The 19,552-nt window shown below is 39.1% G+C and overlaps 2 protein-coding genes and 2 long non-coding RNA genes across 5 annotated transcripts; 1 reads left to right on the top strand and 3 right to left on the bottom strand.

The window, feature by feature from the left end:
• The first annotated feature begins 746 nt into the window (after positions 1 to 746).
• On the top strand, positions 747 to 7,579 carry LOC146521947 (uncharacterized). Its single transcript, XM_085141516.1, has 5 exons — positions 747 to 915; positions 1,084 to 1,197; positions 3,357 to 3,502; positions 3,743 to 3,881; positions 7,314 to 7,579. Exons 1-5 carry the CDS (start codon positions 861 to 863, stop codon positions 7,577 to 7,579), a joined length of 720 nt encoding a protein of 239 aa, XP_084997642.1. The 5' UTR covers positions 747 to 860.
• On the bottom strand, positions 4,343 to 5,181 carry LOC146521948 (uncharacterized). The gene is made up of 2 exons (XR_014870889.1): positions 4,853 to 5,181; positions 4,343 to 4,774 (listed from the first exon to the last, which is right to left on the bottom strand). It is a non-coding gene; the product is annotated as an uncharacterized LOC146521948 (long non-coding RNA).
• Positions 7,321 to 12,136, bottom strand: LOC146521946 (uncharacterized). Of its 2 annotated transcripts, XM_085141464.1 has the most exons (5): positions 11,573 to 12,136; positions 11,292 to 11,364; positions 11,161 to 11,211; positions 10,096 to 10,257; positions 7,321 to 9,380 (listed from the first exon to the last, which is right to left on the bottom strand). In XM_085141464.1, exons 2-5 carry the CDS (start codon positions 11,344 to 11,346, stop codon positions 9,172 to 9,174), a joined length of 477 nt encoding a protein of 158 aa, XP_084997590.1. In that variant the 5' UTR covers positions 11,347 to 11,364; positions 11,573 to 12,136; the 3' UTR covers positions 7,321 to 9,171. The 2 variants fall into 2 exon arrangements, with proteins under 2 accessions (XP_084997590.1, XP_084997597.1); XM_085141471.1 differs by lacking the exon at positions 11,573 to 12,136 and having other exon boundaries at positions 11,292 to 11,565.
• Positions 12,137 to 13,097: 961 nt separating this feature from the next.
• LOC146521945 (uncharacterized) lies at positions 13,098 to 18,865 on the bottom strand. Its single transcript, XR_014870890.1, has 3 exons — positions 17,782 to 18,865; positions 14,046 to 14,174; positions 13,098 to 13,237 (listed from the first exon to the last, which is right to left on the bottom strand). It is a non-coding gene; the product is annotated as an uncharacterized LOC146521945 (long non-coding RNA).
• Between the last annotated feature and the right edge of the window lie 687 nt (positions 18,866 to 19,552).

Raw genomic sequence — 19,552 nt, 5'->3', positions numbered from 1 at the left:
TGAAAACTAGAGTGCTATTAACACTGAGATGCGGCAGGAGCACATGACTGCTGCTCATCCACACACCTTCCCCATCTCCCTCTTTAAGATGAGCACACTAAATCTACACTCATCACCTCATTTAAGTTGCTATTTTCACTGTAAATAAAATCCTTTCACTGTTGTATGAGTCTGCTCCTTGGGTCCTGCTTTTGGCTCATCCTCATATTGTCTCCTTTGTTCAAATCCTTATTTTATGTTTAGGTAATTAATAGTTCATTCAGAAATATTTGTTCATATTTCCTCCAACTAATAGATAACTTCATTGATCTATCTATCCATCCATTCTCTTCACTTATTCATCTCAGGCTTGTGGGGGGGCTAGAGCCTATTCCAGCTACTACGGGGCAGGCTACACCCACCAGTCTAACAAAAGGACTAACTTTATTGATATTTACATAAAACAAAGAAATTAAAAAATAATTTATAAATCTATTTATTAAGGCACACTTTATTGCACACTTAATTATTACATTTACATTTTGATGTCTGCGACTCTCCTGGTCCTCCAGCATGTGTGTGTGTGTGTGTGTGTGTGTGTGTGTGTGTGTGTGTGTGTGTGTGTGTGTGCACGGAACCCTTAACAGACTTGACCTCCACTTTCACTTCCTCTTTCTGATTTGTGGAAAGATGCGTGAGTGTGAGTTTCCCAAATGTCTCATTTTGTTTTTCTCAGAGAAAGAGAGAAGAAGAAGAAGGTGAGACATTCTTTCTTAGACTGATGAAGTGAATCATTGTAAACTTATGAATGTAATATTTGATGTATTTTTTCTCAGGAAGACATAGTTGCAATACATCAATGTAAATATGATGTAATTTGCATGGTAAACTCTTTCCTCTGTACTGTACACAAATCAGCTGTACAGCTGGTCCAAGGTATTTATAGTGATTCATATGAGCAGCCACACTGTGGCCTCTGTTTCAAAAATAATCTATTTCCTTTGTCATATTTTCATATTCTAGCACTAAATATCTTCATACACAAGAGCTATAACCACTAAAACATTTCAGTCTGCGTCTTCATTTCTGTCTTGTTTCCTACAGTCATGGCTACCATCCACCAGCAGATCACCGAGGTGGTGACAGTCACCAGGGCTTTTCAAAACTCTAGCCAATGGAGCACCGACCTCTGTGACTGCTGCTCTGATATGGACACCTGTAAGTGAACCCAGCAAACTTTACAAACAGCAGTGATTTCAGCATGAGCGATTTCCTCAGCTTGGTTTCAGACTTTGTTTGCAGTAAGGTAGCAGAGAGTCTGAAGTCAGTAAAAAATCAAGAAGATTATATATCATAACAATAACCATTTAGTAGCATTGTGGAGTCAGAGTTCAGAGCGAACTGGGAAACTAGTCTCTGAACACTTTAATGTCTCTTTGCGTAAAAACTTCTGTTTGTATTGTTATTAAATAGTATATTAAAAATTGTAGACCTCATATTCCAGGCCCTCTGTGGTTTGACTCAAAGCTGAAATAGCTGCAAATCAGCATTTTATTTGATCCACTGGGGCATCCAAATAACATTACAATGGTAGACCAGTGCAAACTTGCTGGATCACAGTGGCTTCATGGTAACATTTGGAGGCCTTTGTGTCACAATGTAAATACATTCGTATTCAGCATTACTACAAACAAACAAACAGCTGCTTCTGATAGTGCTATTCTCACATATGATTGTATCTCTATATTGGTGAAGTATTACAGTCACACATAATATTTACTGTCTAATCAAACATTCATGAGGCTTTAGAAAACTTCATAATGCCACTGTGACAGCAGTGCCATGTGTGAGGACATAGAGGAGTGCTGCAGTTTAGTTTAACCTTCTGAAATTTAACAAACCCCATAACATGACTGACATAACATGTAATGACATTATCAACAGTGGGGAGGGATAAATGCTGGGGTGAAGGTGTTTCTGCTGGTAGAAGCAAATCTTTTCATTGGTTGAGAAAGAAAGGCTGCGAGGATGAGGAGCCAAACACTGGACCTACAGGCAGGTTATTAAAATGACTATTTTAATTTTAGCTGACTGGAAACTGGAACAAACTCATGCCATCCACCAAAAAAAGGAAAAAAAATGGTGGCTGAAAACTTAAAATGAACCACTCAATGAGTTGACCAAACAGAACACATGCAGATCATGTGATGTGACGAGGAAGCACATGCACAGGGAACACACAAATTGAAAGCAAGAATGAGAAGTGTTTAAATACCCAGAGAACTAATTGAAACCTCACATGAAGGCAACATTCTCAGGGTTTGGCATTTCCTCTCGTTCTTCCTGTCTTTTGGTTTCTACCAAAGCTGCCAAAAAATATGACAAGGTTGAACTAAAACAGCAAAGTTGTCATGATCCTGGGTCGGTGACCCAGTGTTTTGTGTTTTGAATTATTTATAGTCTTTGCTTCATTATTGCCATGACAAAAGTATGTGTTTTAGTATACACTGCCATTTGAAACATTAAATATAATTTCATACAATTTCATATTTTCTTTACAGCAGCTCACCTGTAATGAAAGTGGTAGTTTTGTTGTGCATGTATGCCTGACAACATTGGCCTGCTCCCAGATCTGGACCAGGGCATCTCTGAGCTCCTGGATAGTCTGAGGTGCAACCTGGCACTGTCAGATGGACCGAAACATAATGTCCCAGAGGTACTTCACAGGATTAGGTCAGGTATCAACTTCAACATCCTGCATACTTTCGGTACGAGGCCAAGCATTGTTGTGGACCAAATGCACCAGCGTAAGGTCTAACAGTGAGTCCATGGTTTCATCCTAATGACAGTCAGGGTGTCAGGTCTGTGTGTCCCTCCATGGATATCCCTCCCCAGGCCATCACTGACACACCAGCAAACCACTCATGCTGAAAGATGTTGCACCAGCATAACGTTCTCCATGGCTTCACCAGATCCTTTCACATCTGTCACATAAGCTCACAGTGAACCTGCCCTCAGGGCACCCTCATGAAGTCTGTTTCTGATTGTTCAGTCAGAGACTTTTACACTAGCTGGTGGTCATTTATAGCTTTGGCAATGCTCATCCTGTTCCTCCTTGCATAAAGGAACAGATACGTGTCCTTCTGATGGATAAGCGGCCTTCTATGGGGTTTGTCTCATTGTTGTTTCTCTTGTGCAGCTATTCTTAATTTCATTAACATCAAAGTACCTGAAACTGATAACCAACCGCCTCTGCTACTTAACTGACCAGATCAATATCCAGGCGATTTAACTGAGTGGATGTGATAATCTGATTGAAAAGTGCTCCTTACATTTTTTGTTGTGCAGTTTAAATCTGTATATTTTTCTGTCTGAAGGTTGCTGCGGCTTTTGGTGTTTCCCCTGCATGCAGTGCATGACAGTTAGTAAACATGGATGGTGCTGCTGCGCACCACTCCTGGATATTTGCGGCGTGGTGTCCTGCTTACTCCGCCAGTCCATCAGAGAGCAACACAACATCGAAGTAAGGCTGGGTTAGGGATGGAGGGGCTATGTTACAGACAAGATTTTAAAGATGGAGGTGGCCACTAGAGGAAGTGAAGTTTTGAATCTTCCACATTGGCTTCACTTTTAAGCCTTGGAGGTTGCTGCTTGATTTTCTTTCTAGTCATGTTGGTTTGGGTCCAGAATAATGAAAAATCTGTGTGTCTTAATTGACTGGATGCCAACGCTGTTGCTTATTTTGTTCTTCTCCACCCTGCAGGGTTCTGGCTGTGAGGACTGGTGCACAGTACTTTTCTGTTACCCGTGTGCCTGGTGCCAGATGCATCGTGAGCAGAAGATCAGGGAGAACCAGCCCGCCAGCGCAACTGTGGTCACCACACAGGTCATTCGTGGATATGGTACAACCAGTTTGGCTGTTGGCTAAGGGCTTATGTCACCGCTGAAGCCATTTTTTTTTTTTTTTAACTTTTGCTGACTTATTAATGTGCTGAATGGTATATGAGGAAAGGTTTGTGTCTGGCCATAAAAATACTTCTATTTTACACAATATTGAGGCTGTTATTGTAATAGTTTTCTTCTAGAGAGCTGAGTTTAACCAGTGTTCAAATAAAAACTATTCAAATTCAGTGATAAGGACATCGTAAGTAAGACCTTCCATACTTCTCTTTATATACTCATATTATAGTAAATGTACTGTACAGTGGGTAGGGATGGGTATTGATAGGATTTTCACGATTCCGATTCCATTTTCGATTCTGTTTAACGATTCGATTCTTTATCAATTCTCTTATCGATTCTTTTTTTAAAAAAAGGAGAACACTAAGGTCGATTAGTTTAGAACTTTGTTTTATATCTTCTCTTCGAACAAGATAGAAATTTAGGAGTAACATGGCCTTACAAACCCAACAGTGACATCTTAAGAGATCCACAGCCCTGTGACACCCCATTGAACATTCAATGGGGTGTCACAGGGTCCCCAGGAAAAAAAATTGTAAATGTAAAATAATAAAATAAATATTCTTTTGTAGCAATAACAAAGTATAACATAAATTATTCTGTAGCAATTACACAAGAATATCCAGTAATGTCCCTGCCTACAATTAAACACATTCACTTACCTAAAATCGGGGGCATCTGCTGTGGCAAATGGGTGCAAACCTTTTACCACAAACTTAGTCACTGCTCGGTGACATTCGTCTATCCTGGCCTGAAAGGAGACGCTACCGGTAGACTGCAGCGAGAACTGCCAGCATCTGAGCCAGACTCTGTCTGTCTCTCTCATCATGGTCACCTAAATGCACAGTAATGGCAGGTTTTGTAATAAGGCAGATCGCGCAAACATAATATGCACTGTTAGTTGATTATTTACCTGCCGCATTAACGGGAGAGGACGTGCAAACGTTACCGCTGCTGCTGGGTTGAGATTCGCGAGTCCGGAGCGGAATTAAAAACATGAAATATCTACTTTGCAAGTTGCCCCGTTGTCATCCGTTCTCGTAAAGTATAATCAAACTTTTGGGCGCCGTGTTTCCTGCCAGGTAAATGACGCTCCGCAACGTGGTGACGTCATTCGGGGCGACTGGAATCGATAAGGGAATCGTTTGCAAAAATGGCAAACAATTCCAAGGTATTGAAACAGTGGGAACCGGTTCTCAACAAGAACCGGGTTTCGATACCCATCCCTAACAGTGGGTGATGGTCATTACCCATTGCTTGTTTTGATGCACTTCCCAATCACACAACATTTTAGAGTATTGGAGGAAACTGCTTTGTGCTTATTCTTTGACAGTATTTACATCTATATTTGTGTTCCTGCCATCATCAGTATAAACAAGGTGACTTCCATCCACAAACTCATGGTTGTAGTTCGTTTCAGCACTTCACTGTAACGTGCTTCCTTCTACTTTCTTTTTCTCATGATTGGTCCTGAATATAAAGTAATGGGGGCTGGGTCAAGACATCTGCACAGTACTCTATCTGTTTTATTTGAAAGTTGAAATTATTAAACTGATTAAATGATTCAAAGTACTTGAAGTGCTTTTACCTCCGGTTTCTTTAAACCAGCTTTCTGAGTGGCTGTCAATCGCAAACAGAACGTGAAGCTTCAAATATTTTCTACATTTGGCAAAATAATTATTAAATAAAATTAAACAGTTTGTTTGTAGGGCTATCATTTAGTGTCTGACAGGACTTTAACTTTTAACGGTGAGAAGATTTGGTCACATGTAAATGCCTTCAGGTTACAGTTAAATCAGTCACGATTCTTTGATTAAATCATGAATGGAGCCTTTCTCTATGACAAATCTACCTTTACATCATTTGTTTGTATGTCAGCTATATCACATAAAAAGTACAAAGTCAAATTACTGAGAAAGTGGAACATAAGAAATATTTTACTTCTTTTAGAAATGTGAAACTAGGATCTGGCAGAGAATGAACCGTCCACGTTTCTCTCTAGTACTGTCATATGCGAAACTAGTGTGGCACCAGGGGTGGTAAGAGATTATTTTAAGGTGGTCCATGCCACCCGTGCAGATCCGCCCCTGTCTGTATCACACATGTTGGTTAGCAAGAGGAAATTCCTCTTTTATGAAACGAAATCACGGAAGGCAATGACTGATCTTAGAGAAGTAAAAGCAGACCAGCGTGCGCCTGACTCTGGTCTCCCCTCGGTTTACCATTAAAGACCAGAGGTTTACCGAAAATGTGCATGCGCAAACCTCCAGAAACTAGTTACTGGCCACTCAGCTTGCTGTTAACAGGACACAGACGCCTTTAAACACAAGGTGGCAGTATTGTACAGCATGAACGCAAACAGGTGAGGAGCCTCATGACAGTGCGGTCTTTAAAGGAACTTTGCCTACTTTAAGAAACCATTAAAATGCATATAAGCTTCTCACCAAAATGCACATGTAATTGTATTTAATAAGGTCTGTACTGTAAACTGTATATATGTTTCAATGAAGTCATTTCACTAAAAGTTTTCAGTGAAGAAACAGCACTTTGTCACCCTTATGAGTACTTTTAAATGTGTGACGCCAACTAGTAATCTCCTTCAAGCAAACACCTTAATAAAATAAATGTGTGCATTAGAATTCACATACAGTCTATTCCACAGTGATTTCTAGGTACCTGATATGTTAATAGCAAAACTCAAATGTTTGAGTCTCATTATCGCCATCAGAACAAAAAAAGAGAAAAACAGCGGTGCGACCAGGATGGAGGTCTAGTCGGTGTTTCAAAATGCAAACAGACAGTGTTTCGCTGCAGTAGACAGTGGCTTTGGTTGTGCTCTTGTTGCATTTGGGTTTAAAAATGTAGTAGAGCCACAGATTACCTGTAAAAAAAAATTAAGATGCTACTTTAACCTCCTAGGACCTGGCGTCCACATATGTGGACATCACATTTTGGGTTATTTAGACCAAAATACAAAATTTTGCTCTGCAAGAGCCTGATATCCACTTACGAGGACATTATACTGCTACAATTCTATCAAAATTTTAAATGAATATCCTCATATGTGGCTCTAATTTTTCTTAATAACAAAAATAAGGTAAAAAAAAAAAATCTGGTGATTCTTTGTTTTTACATTATTCTGGCACCAATATGCCCAAATATCAAAGCGAAATTAAAAATGCATGCCGTGGAAGAGTTAGGATCTTAGGAGGTTAAGGCATTCATTTTCTAAATGTAATAAATAAATGTATATATACACATGTTGTTGTTGGTTATCCTGGCAGTGCAGTCTGTAAATAATATTTTTAAAGCAGGTATCTACTGCTGTTGATATGTTTTTCTTTTCTTTTTTTCTTCTTCTTTTTTTTTTTTAGCAAGGAACCAGCAACAGCAGAACACAATCGGGATTGAGCAACAGACAATGTTGCACCATTTGGCGCTGCAGTCTTGGAGCTGTGCACACGCTCAGTGCCATGAATGCAGAGATCATTCAGTAACTGAGGATGCACACGGGAGTAAAGGGCTCTTCTTGACATACATCAGTTTTGGAAGGTATCGGGAACAAGAACAAAAGAAAAAAGTGTCACTGAATCGGCTTAAAGAAATAAGCATGCTAAAAATTCAATTTAAAAAACCCTGAAGACTTTATGCATGTGTCAAAATAGTAAGCATTGTGTGTCTGACTGGACACATTTGAAGATGCAGAAAAGGACTGTCGCAAGAACATGAGCACAGTGAATGTGGCCGTGTGGTCATGATATTGTTTCAACTTCCTCTTACAGTGTTTCACGTTACATGTTCTCTTTTTGCCTTGCCTCCCCATTGCAGTTATATCGTTTAATCATTAGTAAGTACAGCGATTTACTCTTTTAAATAATTCTTTATTTGAAAGTACAAAATCGCAAATATATTTTCCTTGCTTCAGTTTTTTAAGAAACTGTAAGCTGTTTTCTTCTAGTATTAGTTTAAGGTTTTAAACGTAGTTTAGGTTTCAGGTTCCTAAAGAACTGTTTGCGTCACAGATCAGAGCAAAAACGTGGCCAACCACCAACAATGTCTCTGTCAAGGAAAAACAGTAGGCCATGGTTCTTCTTTTCTCGTAGTTTTACTATCAGCAGAAGACGTTGCAGACACAACAGCTTCTATAAATACAAACACACTTTTGACAGGCTTTTGTTTTAAGATAACAACACTTCCTCTCAATTGCCCTAACCCACTCGGACCTCTGCCTCAAGAATTTAATGCCACATGTTTCTCAGCAACACAATGTTTGCGTTTATAAAATGCATCTCCTGCTTTTATTGTGAAAATTGTCATTTCATATTATTCAGGAAGCAGGCTGGAAAAGACGGCATCAGCCAATAAAAGAACAGGAAATATTGATATAATGTTTCATTTGTTTTTATTTAAAGACAATAAATTAACATGCAGATACATTTTTAGTCTGTGCAAAAGACTTGAGCCACCCCTCATGTTTAAAAAAACTTTTCCCAAGGAGCCAAACTTTTAATTGTAATTTTTAAGGTGGTCTTGAGAAATAGTTCTCCAGGTTTACTGAAGGTCTTTCATTGGCTGCTTTTTCACTCATTTTCAGTGCAGTCCCTGTATCTGACAGAAAACCATGCTTGACGATGGTGATCATGATAATATGACAACAACAGTGACCTATAAATAATCCAACCAACATCCAAAGAAGAGCTTGGAATTCAAGAAGCCTGGAGAACTATTCCTGAAGACTACTTAAAGAAATAATAAGAAAGTTTGACTGAGAGATTGCAGATTGTATTGAAGAATAAAGATGATCACACCAAATATTGACTTTATACAGATTCTGTTTTTACCTTATATGCTGTATTTTTATGTATGTTTGCATGTCTTAATAAACATATTAATGCAAACAAAAAGGGGTGGCTCAAGACTCCTGCACAGCATGATATGTTAATGATAAAGAACACGGGGAGAAACTGTTTCATGACTTATTTGCAAACACAATGCTGCTCTTTCTGCAACAGGACAGTAAGTGGTTTGTGTCCAGCCACAGACACATCTTCCTGTCACATGAAGTTGTGCTCAACTCTAAAACTTGCTTTATCCAAGGATATTTTTACATATTAAAAGAGTGTTGTGGAATGCACATGGTATATACCCTGACACATCCTGACACACAGGAAAACTGTCTTTAAATGCACCATCTGCCATAATTGTTGTCTTGTTTTAATTATCTCTATTTAATTACAGCACAAGTCTTTGAGTGTCATTGTCACCATTGGGCTGTCGTTGTCTACAACAGCAACAAGATAAAAAGAGCAGTGCTAACAGGATGTAGGTCACAACGGTGAAACAAAACGCGAACAGGTAGAGCGTCTTGTTGCAGTAGACATCAGGCTGTGTCATATTCTTGTTGTAGTTGGGTTCATAAATGGAGTAGATGACTATATTACCTGGAAGAATATAAAAAATGATCTCAAATTAGAATGAGAGTGATGGACCTGCATGGCCTCTACATAAATGCAGAACTGGCTTCAAGCTTTTTTCAAAATGCTGCTGTAATTAGTTTATTTTAAAAATGTAAAAAAAAAAAAAAAAAATCCAAGGAACAACAAGAAAAATTTATTTCTGTTAAATTCAATTCAGTTTTATTAGCAAAAAATTACAATAGCACTTGGTCATTTAACATTGTGTATTCTCCTTATATATCCAAAAGGAGCTAGTACTGTGTGACGTATATGATCAGTTTAATTTACAAATAAATCGTCTGATTTACTGATAAGACCTGTTCCCTTTGTTATTTCATGACAAATGAAGCAGACATAAAATTGTTATATTTTTTACGTTTTGTTATAGCTGTTCACATTTTAAATATGAGGGCAGATAAATCTTAGTGCAAGTGAGGGAGGTCATCGTTAGGTAGAATAATCAAAAATGCCAAAATGCCTGAAACTAAAGTGCACGATGACAGAAACTTCTAACCAAGTCGAGGAATTTCACATATGTGACCTTGTTATTTAAAAGGTTTGCTCATGTTTTTGTCTCCCTGTACTCACAAGGAAAATGTCCAGGCCTTGTAGTGAAATTCTCAATTTTTTCAAACTAAATATCTTGTTATTTACTTTTCCTGCTCTGTTTACTTTGGTGTTAGAAAAATTTGAAGTTTACCCGCAAGTAACCAGCCACACAGGAAGATGATGGTCATGGACCAACAGAAAGTGTTGCACCAGTTGTACCAGAAGCTCAGTGCCAGGAAGACCGGTATGATCCCATACAGGGACATGTAGAAAGGGATAAAAGTCTGTCTGGGACAGTTATAGAGTCCTGAACCTATGGGGCACAAAAATAAATAAAACTAAAACACAGCATCTGAAACAGTATTTGATTTTTCAATTATTTTTGTGACACGTCTTGATGCATGCTCAGTCATCCAGGTAAAAAAAATCCCAAAAGGTTGATTCTGTTTATCTGGATGTAGTGTTTTCAGTAGAAAAAATTATTCGTCACTCATCCAAGTGACTTCTTCATTCTCAGCTGACTGCAGGTTTCTCCAGCCTTATAAACAGTACATTTGCACAGTAACTGAAATTAGCACCACTGAATGAACTATGGGCTGGGAGGTCAGTTCCTTGATCTATTGGGAACAACCTCTGGTGAAGCGGATGACACAGCACAGAAGAGCTACCTCGTCAGGCCAGGACTCTGCAGTCATTTACACCTACAGGCCAGTGGACACTCTTTCAATGATGAGGATGTACACATCCAGGACAGGGAGGAACACTGGTTTGAGCGCGGAGTCAAGGAGGCCATTTACGTGAAAAGGGAAAGACCATCTCTGAATCAAGGAGGGGGCCTAAGGGTACATCTGTCACCATCTTACAATGCTGTGATTGCAGCCATTCCCCAACTCTCTGTGAATGGTACTCATGGCCATTGATCAGTGGTTGTTGATCAATGATCATGATATTAATGATCAAGGAACTGACCTCCCAGCCCATTGTTCCTTCAGTGGGCTGGTTTCAGTCATTATGCAAAGGTACTGTTTATAAGATTGGGGAAACCTGCAGTCAGCTGAGACTGAAGAAGTCACTTGGATGAGTGACAAAACGTTTCTCCAACTGAAAACGCTACGTCCAGATGAACAGAATCAACCTTTTGGGATTTTTGTGACACATAAAAATACATTTGCATGAATCTGATCTGAACATTGCAATAACAGAATCTCTTGCTTACCAAGTATTCCTTGAGCAACAAATGTGAAGGAGAAAATGACCAAGGTACATCCTGAAGGAGGCAGATACAGCGCTTTGTCAGTCACAAATCGCAGTGTGCACCATCTGGACATGTGCAAAGATTTCTCTCACCTATTATTATGTTTCGTAGTCCACACACAAATTGTGGTCTCTGACTCCCTGGCATGATAACTATTAGTCGAACCTACAAAGACACAAAGATAGCCACGAGATAACCTCCAGCTGTTAATATTTGCCTGTCTGTCAATGTTTTTCCATCTTTTTAAACCAGGCACTGAATTTTATCGTTTACAATTCAAGGAAATGCCCATGAACTTCCTTTCCTGTGTTACAATAATTAGCAAATTAAAGTGTATTATGTGAAAGCATTAAATAGATTGTTACAGACCGACCTGTTTGTGTGTCTGACCGGACACATTTGAAGATACAGAAAAGGACTGTTGCAAGTACGTGGCCACATAAACAGCAATGTGCGCATGATATTGTTTCAACTTCCTCTTACAGTGTTTCACTTTAACGCCTGTTCTCTTTTTGCCTGCCCTTCACATTACAGTTATATCATGTAATCATAAGTACAGCCATTTCCTTGGTAATTATACATGTGAATCGCTTTTACATAAAGCAAATTAACAATAAAAAAAAATCTGTTTTCTGTTTTCATTTATTTTCTTGTTTGTTTTTGTATATTTAAGGAAATGTGGGGTAAAGCTCAGGGTTTGCAGAAAATTCACTGTATCTTTTTCCAGTGTTAGTTTTCAGTTTTCCAAAGGTCTCTTTTGCATTCGCAGATCAGAGCAAAAACATAAACACCCGCTGACAATGTCTCTGTCGAAGAAAAACCCCAGACTCTTATGAGAGTAGGCCATGGTTCTTCTTTTCTAACTGACAGTTTTACTCCCCGAAGAAGTTTCCATCAGCCTCCCTTCGTATTCGCATAAACATTGTTGTAGACAGAGTATAAGTGCACTTCCTGTGCCGGACGAGGTCTTTCTGCTACCTGTGAAATACACGCCCTGTTCTCAGTTCCAACACCACTCTCTTTTATTTTTAATAATTTAATTTCACTGATGGTTGAGTGTAGAAAAAAATCATGTCAAAAGGCAAAAAAGGATATATATTAATAATGAAAAGAAAATGAATAATGTTGAGAAAATTTGTTATTCGAGATTCAGCCATAACAATTATTTACTGCATGATGTAGAGGCATTAGGGGGACATCTAGTGGCCTTCAAATATTAGGCGATTCCTTGCCCCACAGGGTAGAAGTCTGTTTTCTCATACAGCATAGAGCAAAGCAAAACGATAAAATAAAATGAAATAAAATAAAATAAAAAAAGGGGTGTTTAGCATGATAAACAACTAAGAAATGTAATAGTGCTCTGGTGTTAACTTACAAACTAGCGGAGGTACAAGAGAAGTTTGAAGCAGCTTAAATCTACACCACACATCAATGATCAAAGCTGCTGTCTCAAAACAACAAGAACCAATCAACAGCAGGTTGTCCCATTTTATTTATTTACTTACAAGAAGAAGAAGAAAGAAACAGCATGGATATTGGAAAATAAATAAAATCACACATTTAATAACACCAAATATATTCGTTTGTTAGACAGGGAAGATCATGATAATTTATTCTGCTATGACGAGTCATCTGTATGAATTGTTAATAGTAAGATTTCTCTAACAAAAGATCAAAAACTGCATGTTGCTGTATTAACCAACATTAAATGTATTATGTTCTGTATATAAGCACACATGAAAATATTTGTATAATATTTGGTCTGTTGTTTGTTTATGATTTTATTACAGCCAGCATCATTATTATTAGTAGTAGTGTAGAATATATTTATACTGGAAGTGCTGGGTATACAAGTCTGGCCTAAGTCTTCGGTCAGAAAGACTGCAGCAGTCCAGGAGTTTAGTTCACCGTCTTTAATGAAGCTTCACAGAAGAACTGGTTACAGCAGGGCTTGCCAGGATAAATCCAACTGTGATACAGCCAGATATGCACTTATAATTGTGGTAGATGCAGTATAGGTGACTATAAGCATGGTTGTCTGGAAACAGAAACAGGTAATACTATAATTACCAGGGTCAAAGATAACTAAGCAACAATCAGAACACATCATCTACTCAGACACAGCAATATTTTACTATGTCCACAAGGGGTCGCCGTAAGACCAGAAGTTGGCTAAATAGCACATATCTTCCCAGTTGCTAGTACTATGCAAGAATGTGGCAAGCTAACAACAGCTAAACTAAACAATAAACAACCGAAAAATCCTTTAACCGCGGGATATAGTCATTGGAGGAGATTCTGGCCACTGGTATTAACTTAGTGCTAATTAATTAAATAATTAAATAAACCTACTAACGTGATAGCAGTGTACTGAGGCATAACTTTAGCTTGAACATACACAAACAACTATAACTATTATCATACCAGTTAACCTGTCAAAGGTAATAACACTTACAGTCTCATTAACGCACACGGAATCACACAAACTGCGATACAACTGCCATGCTCTGCTGCTGCTTTTCGTCTCTCACTCTCCCTCTGCGTGATGCGCACATGATCACTGGTGCGCTTGATTCTTGCCTCTAGACATCCTGAGGCCGAGTCAGCAGGGAATTTGCACAGTAGTATATAGTCCATTATAGTTTGATATATTTGATATGATATATATTATTGTGAAACCATTTTGATCTGTTTCATCAGTATTGGTCTACTGGTTTAAGAGGAGGTGGGGAACACACAAGCGTACACACATTCATATGATTAGCTCCACAGCAGTGGCCGATCCTCATCATCGTAAACTATTTGGTTGGTGCAGCGACCAAAAAAATAAGTGAAAACATAAACACCTGTCAGGACGTAGGTCAGGGTGATGCAACAAAATGCAGACAGGCAGAGCGTCTTGTTGCAGTAGTGATCGGTTTCTGTAGCGTTCTTGTTGTAGTCGGGTTCATAGATGGAGTAGACGATTATGCTATCTGGAAAAATGTAAATAAGATCTCAGAAAATAAGGTCTGATCATGCTTGGCAACAACAAATATTGCTGTAATGCATTTATTCTTGTTAGTTCTAGTTTAATTTTTATTTTAAAATCAATAATCAAAACGAACCCCTACCCCACGTATCCTGCGAAGGCCGAGTCCTCAGGAGGATGTGAATTTGGACACCCCTTCAAGCCGTTTCTCAATTCTCAAGTATACGAGTCCTTACTCGCTCTCTCGCGAAGTCCAGACGTAGTAAATTCGCAGGGATGTCCGGACTTAGCGAGAAAGCGAATATGGACACGTGATTTGTACAATTGGAACACCAACGTACTTGATAATGTCACAGGTCTGGAGTTTTTACTGCCGTCCCCTCTTAATATAACAGTGATTAATATATTATGAAGCTTAACTTTAATCTCAGCCAAACCCATTTACTCAGGAATAAATCTAGTTGGGCATTTTTCTTGGCCTTCAGGCAGTAATTGACAATCAGCAGTGTTGGGACTAGCGCGTTATTAAGTAACGCGTTACAGTAACTACGTTATTATTGTGGTAACGAGCACGGTAACTAGTTATTATGCCAAAATCAGGAACGCGTTAGTCGTTACTGGGATTTAGATAGGGTCGTTACTCGTTACTTCGTGTGGTGGCTATCGCGGAGCTTCCACAGATTCAGTAACGTTAGCAAGTGGTGGAGGCAGCAGGTGGATGAGGGAAAGGGGACGCAGAAGGAAAAGAGACCCGAGGCGGCCGCCGGTCCAAGTGTGAACTGAACTTCAGGTAAGAAGTTGTGACCTGCAGTCTATCTGGGTCAGATATAAACCAAGTTTAGGTGGAGTTTATTTTTGTTATTCTGACTTTTCCCGTACTGAGTACTAGCTAGCATGACGGAGTTTCTATACAGCTGGGTGGGTGCTATGAAGTTAATGATGTTGAACTTTATTTTGTTCATAAGTTATTAGAGTTGCCAACCGTCCCGTCTGGTATTCAGAGAAAATATTACGCGTTTCTTATTGAGGTGAAAAGGAACAGTTTGTCCCGTAATTCAGCTACAATGAAAAAAGACACAAAGCTGGAGTTATTCTGTGTGTTTGCTGCACAGCTGCCTCTTCTTCTTTAATTCTCCCCCCTCCCTCTCCTGTTTCTACTTCAATCATGAAACTGATCAATGATTAGCTGATCTCTGATTAGCTCTCTTGTTTGTTTATCGCCCACTTTGCGCCAGAAAGAGGAAACCAGCCGATGTCGCGTTAAACAACAGCAGCACCTTTAAGCTTGATCAGCAGTTGTTAGAATTTATTTAATATTAATTTCTAGTATCAGCTGATGTTTGCTGGAGCCACAGCTGCAAAAAAGCTGCTGGTCATCTGGTTATCTGGTGAGAGGGAAACATGACGATGAAACCAGGAGATGTCCTTACTGAATCATCAGAGCTGAACAGGTGATGGAGAAACAGGTTTACCTTTTAGGTGACATGAATGAGTTGAAGGGAAGTTATGAACTGTTTCTGAGAGACAAATAACCCCAGGATCCTTTTTTAGGTAGCTGACAGCTGGTAACTGTGCAGGTGCGGATCTAGCAAAGTTTTGCCAGGGGGGCCAGGTAGGGCATTAACAGGGAGAGGGGGGCACAAAGAAATACTTTTCTTTCTTATTCTCATTTAAAATGTCTCGCTTTTAAAAAATAATTATCTGCCTCTTACAACAAACGATTGATGCATATATACCATCAAAACTCATCACTGTCACAACAGCGTTTGTTTTCATTCAAAGGCTTTATGATTTTTCCTATAATGGCGGGCCAGTCTCTAGTCAAAATGTCCCAGTCCAGCTCTGTATGCAGCTCATCTGCAGTCTGGTGTTACCTACATCTTCCTATTCAGAAGGCAGAATTTCCGAGTTCTGAGTACAATCAAAGCACCACGACTGCAGTTTTTGTGTTGGATGTAAAAGGCGCACATGACGCTGTGACGTAGGCTAGAATCATGGCAGCAGTCAATGACGGTCCAGGCGTGGGATTTCTCTCGTGGAAATATGCACATTATCTTTTCCTTTCTATTGGTAGGTGGCACAGTGCACTTGTGGCAAGTAAGCAAGCTAGAAGACTGGCAAAGTTATGGAAGCAACACATTAACAAGAGAATTCTGAGTAAAACCAAAGTTACTTTCCCTAGTAACTAGTTACTTTGAAAGTAACGAGTAACTTGAAGTAACTGAGTTACTTTTGATAGAAGTAACTAGTAATGTAACTAAGTTACTATTTTAAAGTAACTTACCCAACACTGACAATCAGACAATCAAACCTGATTGCTACAGTGGCGAACGGGACAGGCATAATTTTTAAAAAAAAAAAAAAATCTTACTAATTTGCAGCTTTGTCGGAGCCGTACTTTATGTGCTTACACGGGCAGACCCTTTTCAAAGCAATAACAACGACCGATTCCAAGGGTCAGCAACCTTTAAGACCCAAAGAGCCATTTGGAGCCGGTTTCCAAGCAAAAGAAAACACTGGGAGCCGCAAATACTTTCTGACATCTAAAATGAAGATAACACTGTATATATTGTTTTTTACTTTTATGCTTTGTGTGAACAACTAAGGTGTGTTGCTTATGAAATCCATGAAGTGCTACAGAGAAAATTACATTTTATTTATGTAATTAACACATTTTGAACTCTTAAAGAAATATAACAAAAGGAAAGCTGAACTAAAATGATCCATGTAGCAAACAAAAACTTGTGAGCCGCCACCCTTATATCGCCTTTGGGCTTTTGGAGCCTTGACCTGGCTTTTAAAAAAAATATTGAAGAACAAAACACTAAACACTAAAATTCTGGCTAAATATGTATTTTATCTGGTTAATGTGTGTGGCGAGGCGTGGTCTGCAGCGCCGCTGCAGGGGGAGGACGCACCTGAGCTGCACCCGCAATCACGCCTCGCCGCCTTAACGTCTGTGCTCTCTGTGCTTTTGTGTTGGTGTGTGTCGGGCTGTTAGCTGAAAAGCTACAGCCGGCTGTATGCGTACGTCCACCGTGTGTGAAAAGTGGTCAATAAATAGATGCTGAAAAGCATGTTCATGCAAACATCGTCGGGTCTGCCGTGATATGTTTACAATGGGACTTCTGGTCCCGAACCTCTGCGCACAGCCTTTGCAAATCGGGGCTGTACGAAGTCACTTTCATCTTTACGCAGGACCGTAAGTTGTCATCTGTGAGGCGTGAGCGGTGTTTGTTTTTAACATAGTTCACGGTGGAGAATAGCTGCTGACATAATGTGGATCCGAAGATCCGTAATTGACCTACCTGGGGTTGAAAGTCTCGATAAATGCACGGCGTTTGGTATATTGGCTTCCGCGAGTGTGACGCTTATTTTGAGCAATGAAAAAATAATAGAATATAAATTTATTTTTATATTTCAATATCACAATAATCTTCCAATTTAGAACTACAAGTTAAAAGAACTAACATAAATAAAATACACTTCTAATTTATTTTCCCAAACCTTGCGGAGCCGCAGGTTGCCGACCCCTGACCTAATCAAAACTCTTTTCATTTGTGTTTGTTAACCCTTTAAATCGGCACTCCTCATTTGTGTCATGAAGTTACCTTTATATCTGTGTGCACTGAATCACCAGATACTGTCTGTTCTGTTTCTGTCACCCATCTCGTTCCTGTGAAGTTACAGCTAAATCAGAGGTGTCGAACTCCAGGCCTCGAGGGCCGGTGTCCTGCAGGTAACTCTGGGTCAACACACCTGAATCAAATGATCAGTTCATTACTAGGCTTCTGGAGAACTTCAAGACACGTTGAAGAGGTAATTTAGTCATTTAAATCAGCTGTGTTGGCTCAAGGACACATCTAAAACCTGCAGGATACCGGCCTCTCTATGCCATCTCTATGAGGCCACAGGGAAGCAGTTACAGTACTGTGCAGTTTCCTAAAACCAGATTGGAAAGGAGATAAAATGCTATTGTCATCCAGATAACTTTTAAACTATATGCTCATGTAAAGCTGTAAACCTGAAGAGCACGAGCCAAACAATTTCATTATGGATAAATGTGGATACACTGTTTATCTGTACATCACAATATAATGTGAAATTTGAAACTTGAAAACTTGAAATTAATCATTAAAAAGTTTGTCATGAACCTTAGCTGAGATTTTGGAAACTGGCCTGTAATCATTAACCATTGAAGAACCACCTTTCAGTAGGGGGAGAACAAAGGCACACTTCCACATCTCTGGTAAAGTGTTCTGTTGTATAGAAAGATTAAAACTACACTGGCTCAGTAATCAGATTCATGTGAGCTTTTAGTGAACATGAGAAAAGATGGACTCTGAATTCCATGAATTACACGAAATGAAATGAAAAGTACATATCAAAAATAACAAAATAATATGAACACCAGCACATAAGACTTTACTATTATTGTTATTATGTCAGTTTGTACACATGAAATGAGCAAGAAAGCAAGCAAGTGGCTGAACTTTTGCACAGAGAGTAACTGAGCAGAAACCAAAAGTTTGAATAAACCAGTATTACCAGTTAAACACGTTTTTAACTATCAAGATGTTTCTGCTGTTGTCATCCAAGTTCTTCCCTCCACTTTTCATGGAAAGTTCAGTGAATTATGACTAACCACGTATGGCCTGTTTGATTGATAGACTCTTTTTTGACACAGTACACTGGCTGATGAATGCTGACATGAGCTAATTTTCCTCCTGCTAATGGAGACCACACAAACTACACTGTGAAAAATATTGTGTCTCACTGTCCTTATCTTCTCTATACGTATGCATTCACAAACTGGGTGGAGAAACACAATAAATCATATTATTTACATATTTACAGCCTCTGCTTTGCTTTAACATTAGTGCAGTAGTATTTCATGCCACAGATAAAGCTTTCTTCTGGAGAAATGTAGCATCCATAAAATCAATAAGTCATTATTGAGAGAAAAACAATCACTCCATGATTATCCACAATGTGTCTGATAACTCTACAATACAAACTACCATGCTTATGTCTCCCAGTAAAACACAAGCTATGTTTTCTTTTTTCAAGAAATTGTTAACAAGGAAAGACTTTACAACCTGTAGTTTAATCATTAGGTTGTCAAAACTGCTGTAAGGTGAGACTTTCTTTCTCACAGCTCCCGAGTCACATTCTCTCTTCACTAAAAGTTGTTGCAAAGAATGTATTTTCAGTTATATAGCTAGCTTAAACTTTATATTCCCCAGCACTGCATCCTCCAAGGAACAGATGCTGTGTTGTATTTGGGAGGATTTAACGATAGGAAATGTCGTCACACTGTCTTGACGTTCTGATGACAAAGGCAAAAAATACTGTGCTCTGCATGAGCAGGGTCTCTCGCAT

The sequence above is a fragment of the Neolamprologus multifasciatus genome, chromosome 3, assembly GCF_963576455.1.
Source record: "Neolamprologus multifasciatus chromosome 3, fNeoMul1.2, whole genome shotgun sequence".
Taxonomy (NCBI): domain Eukaryota; kingdom Metazoa; phylum Chordata; class Actinopteri; order Cichliformes; family Cichlidae; genus Neolamprologus; species Neolamprologus multifasciatus.
The sequence above is the reverse complement of the archived record's forward strand: the minus strand, read 5'-3'. Positions and strand labels throughout refer to the sequence as shown.

What these genes read in the sequence shown, in the direction of transcription:
- LOC146521946 (XM_085141464.1), bottom strand. Translation starts at nt 11,346, where the DNA reads ATGCCAGGGAGTCAGAGACCACAATTTGTGTGTGGACTACGAAACATA. An exon ending in ACTACGAAACATAATAATAG is followed by an intron (nt 11,212 to 11,291) that starts GTGAGAGAAATC and finishes TGCCTCCTTCAG; the next exon opens with GATGTACCTTGGTCATTTTC. An exon ending in GTGTGGCTGGTTACTTGCGG is followed by an intron (nt 9,381 to 10,095) that starts GTAAACTTCAAA and finishes ATATTCTTCCAG; the next exon opens with GTAATATAGTCATCTACTCC.
- LOC146521947 (XM_085141516.1), top strand. Translation starts at nt 861, where the DNA reads ATGGTAAACTCTTTCCTCTGTACTGTACACAAATCAGCTGTACAGCTG. An exon ending in CTGCTCTGATATGGACACCT is followed by an intron (nt 1,198 to 3,356) that starts GTAAGTGAACCC and finishes TTCTGTCTGAAG; the next exon opens with GTTGCTGCGGCTTTTGGTGT. An exon ending in GAGAGCAACACAACATCGAA is followed by an intron (nt 3,503 to 3,742) that starts GTAAGGCTGGGT and finishes TCCACCCTGCAG; the next exon opens with GGTTCTGGCTGTGAGGACTG.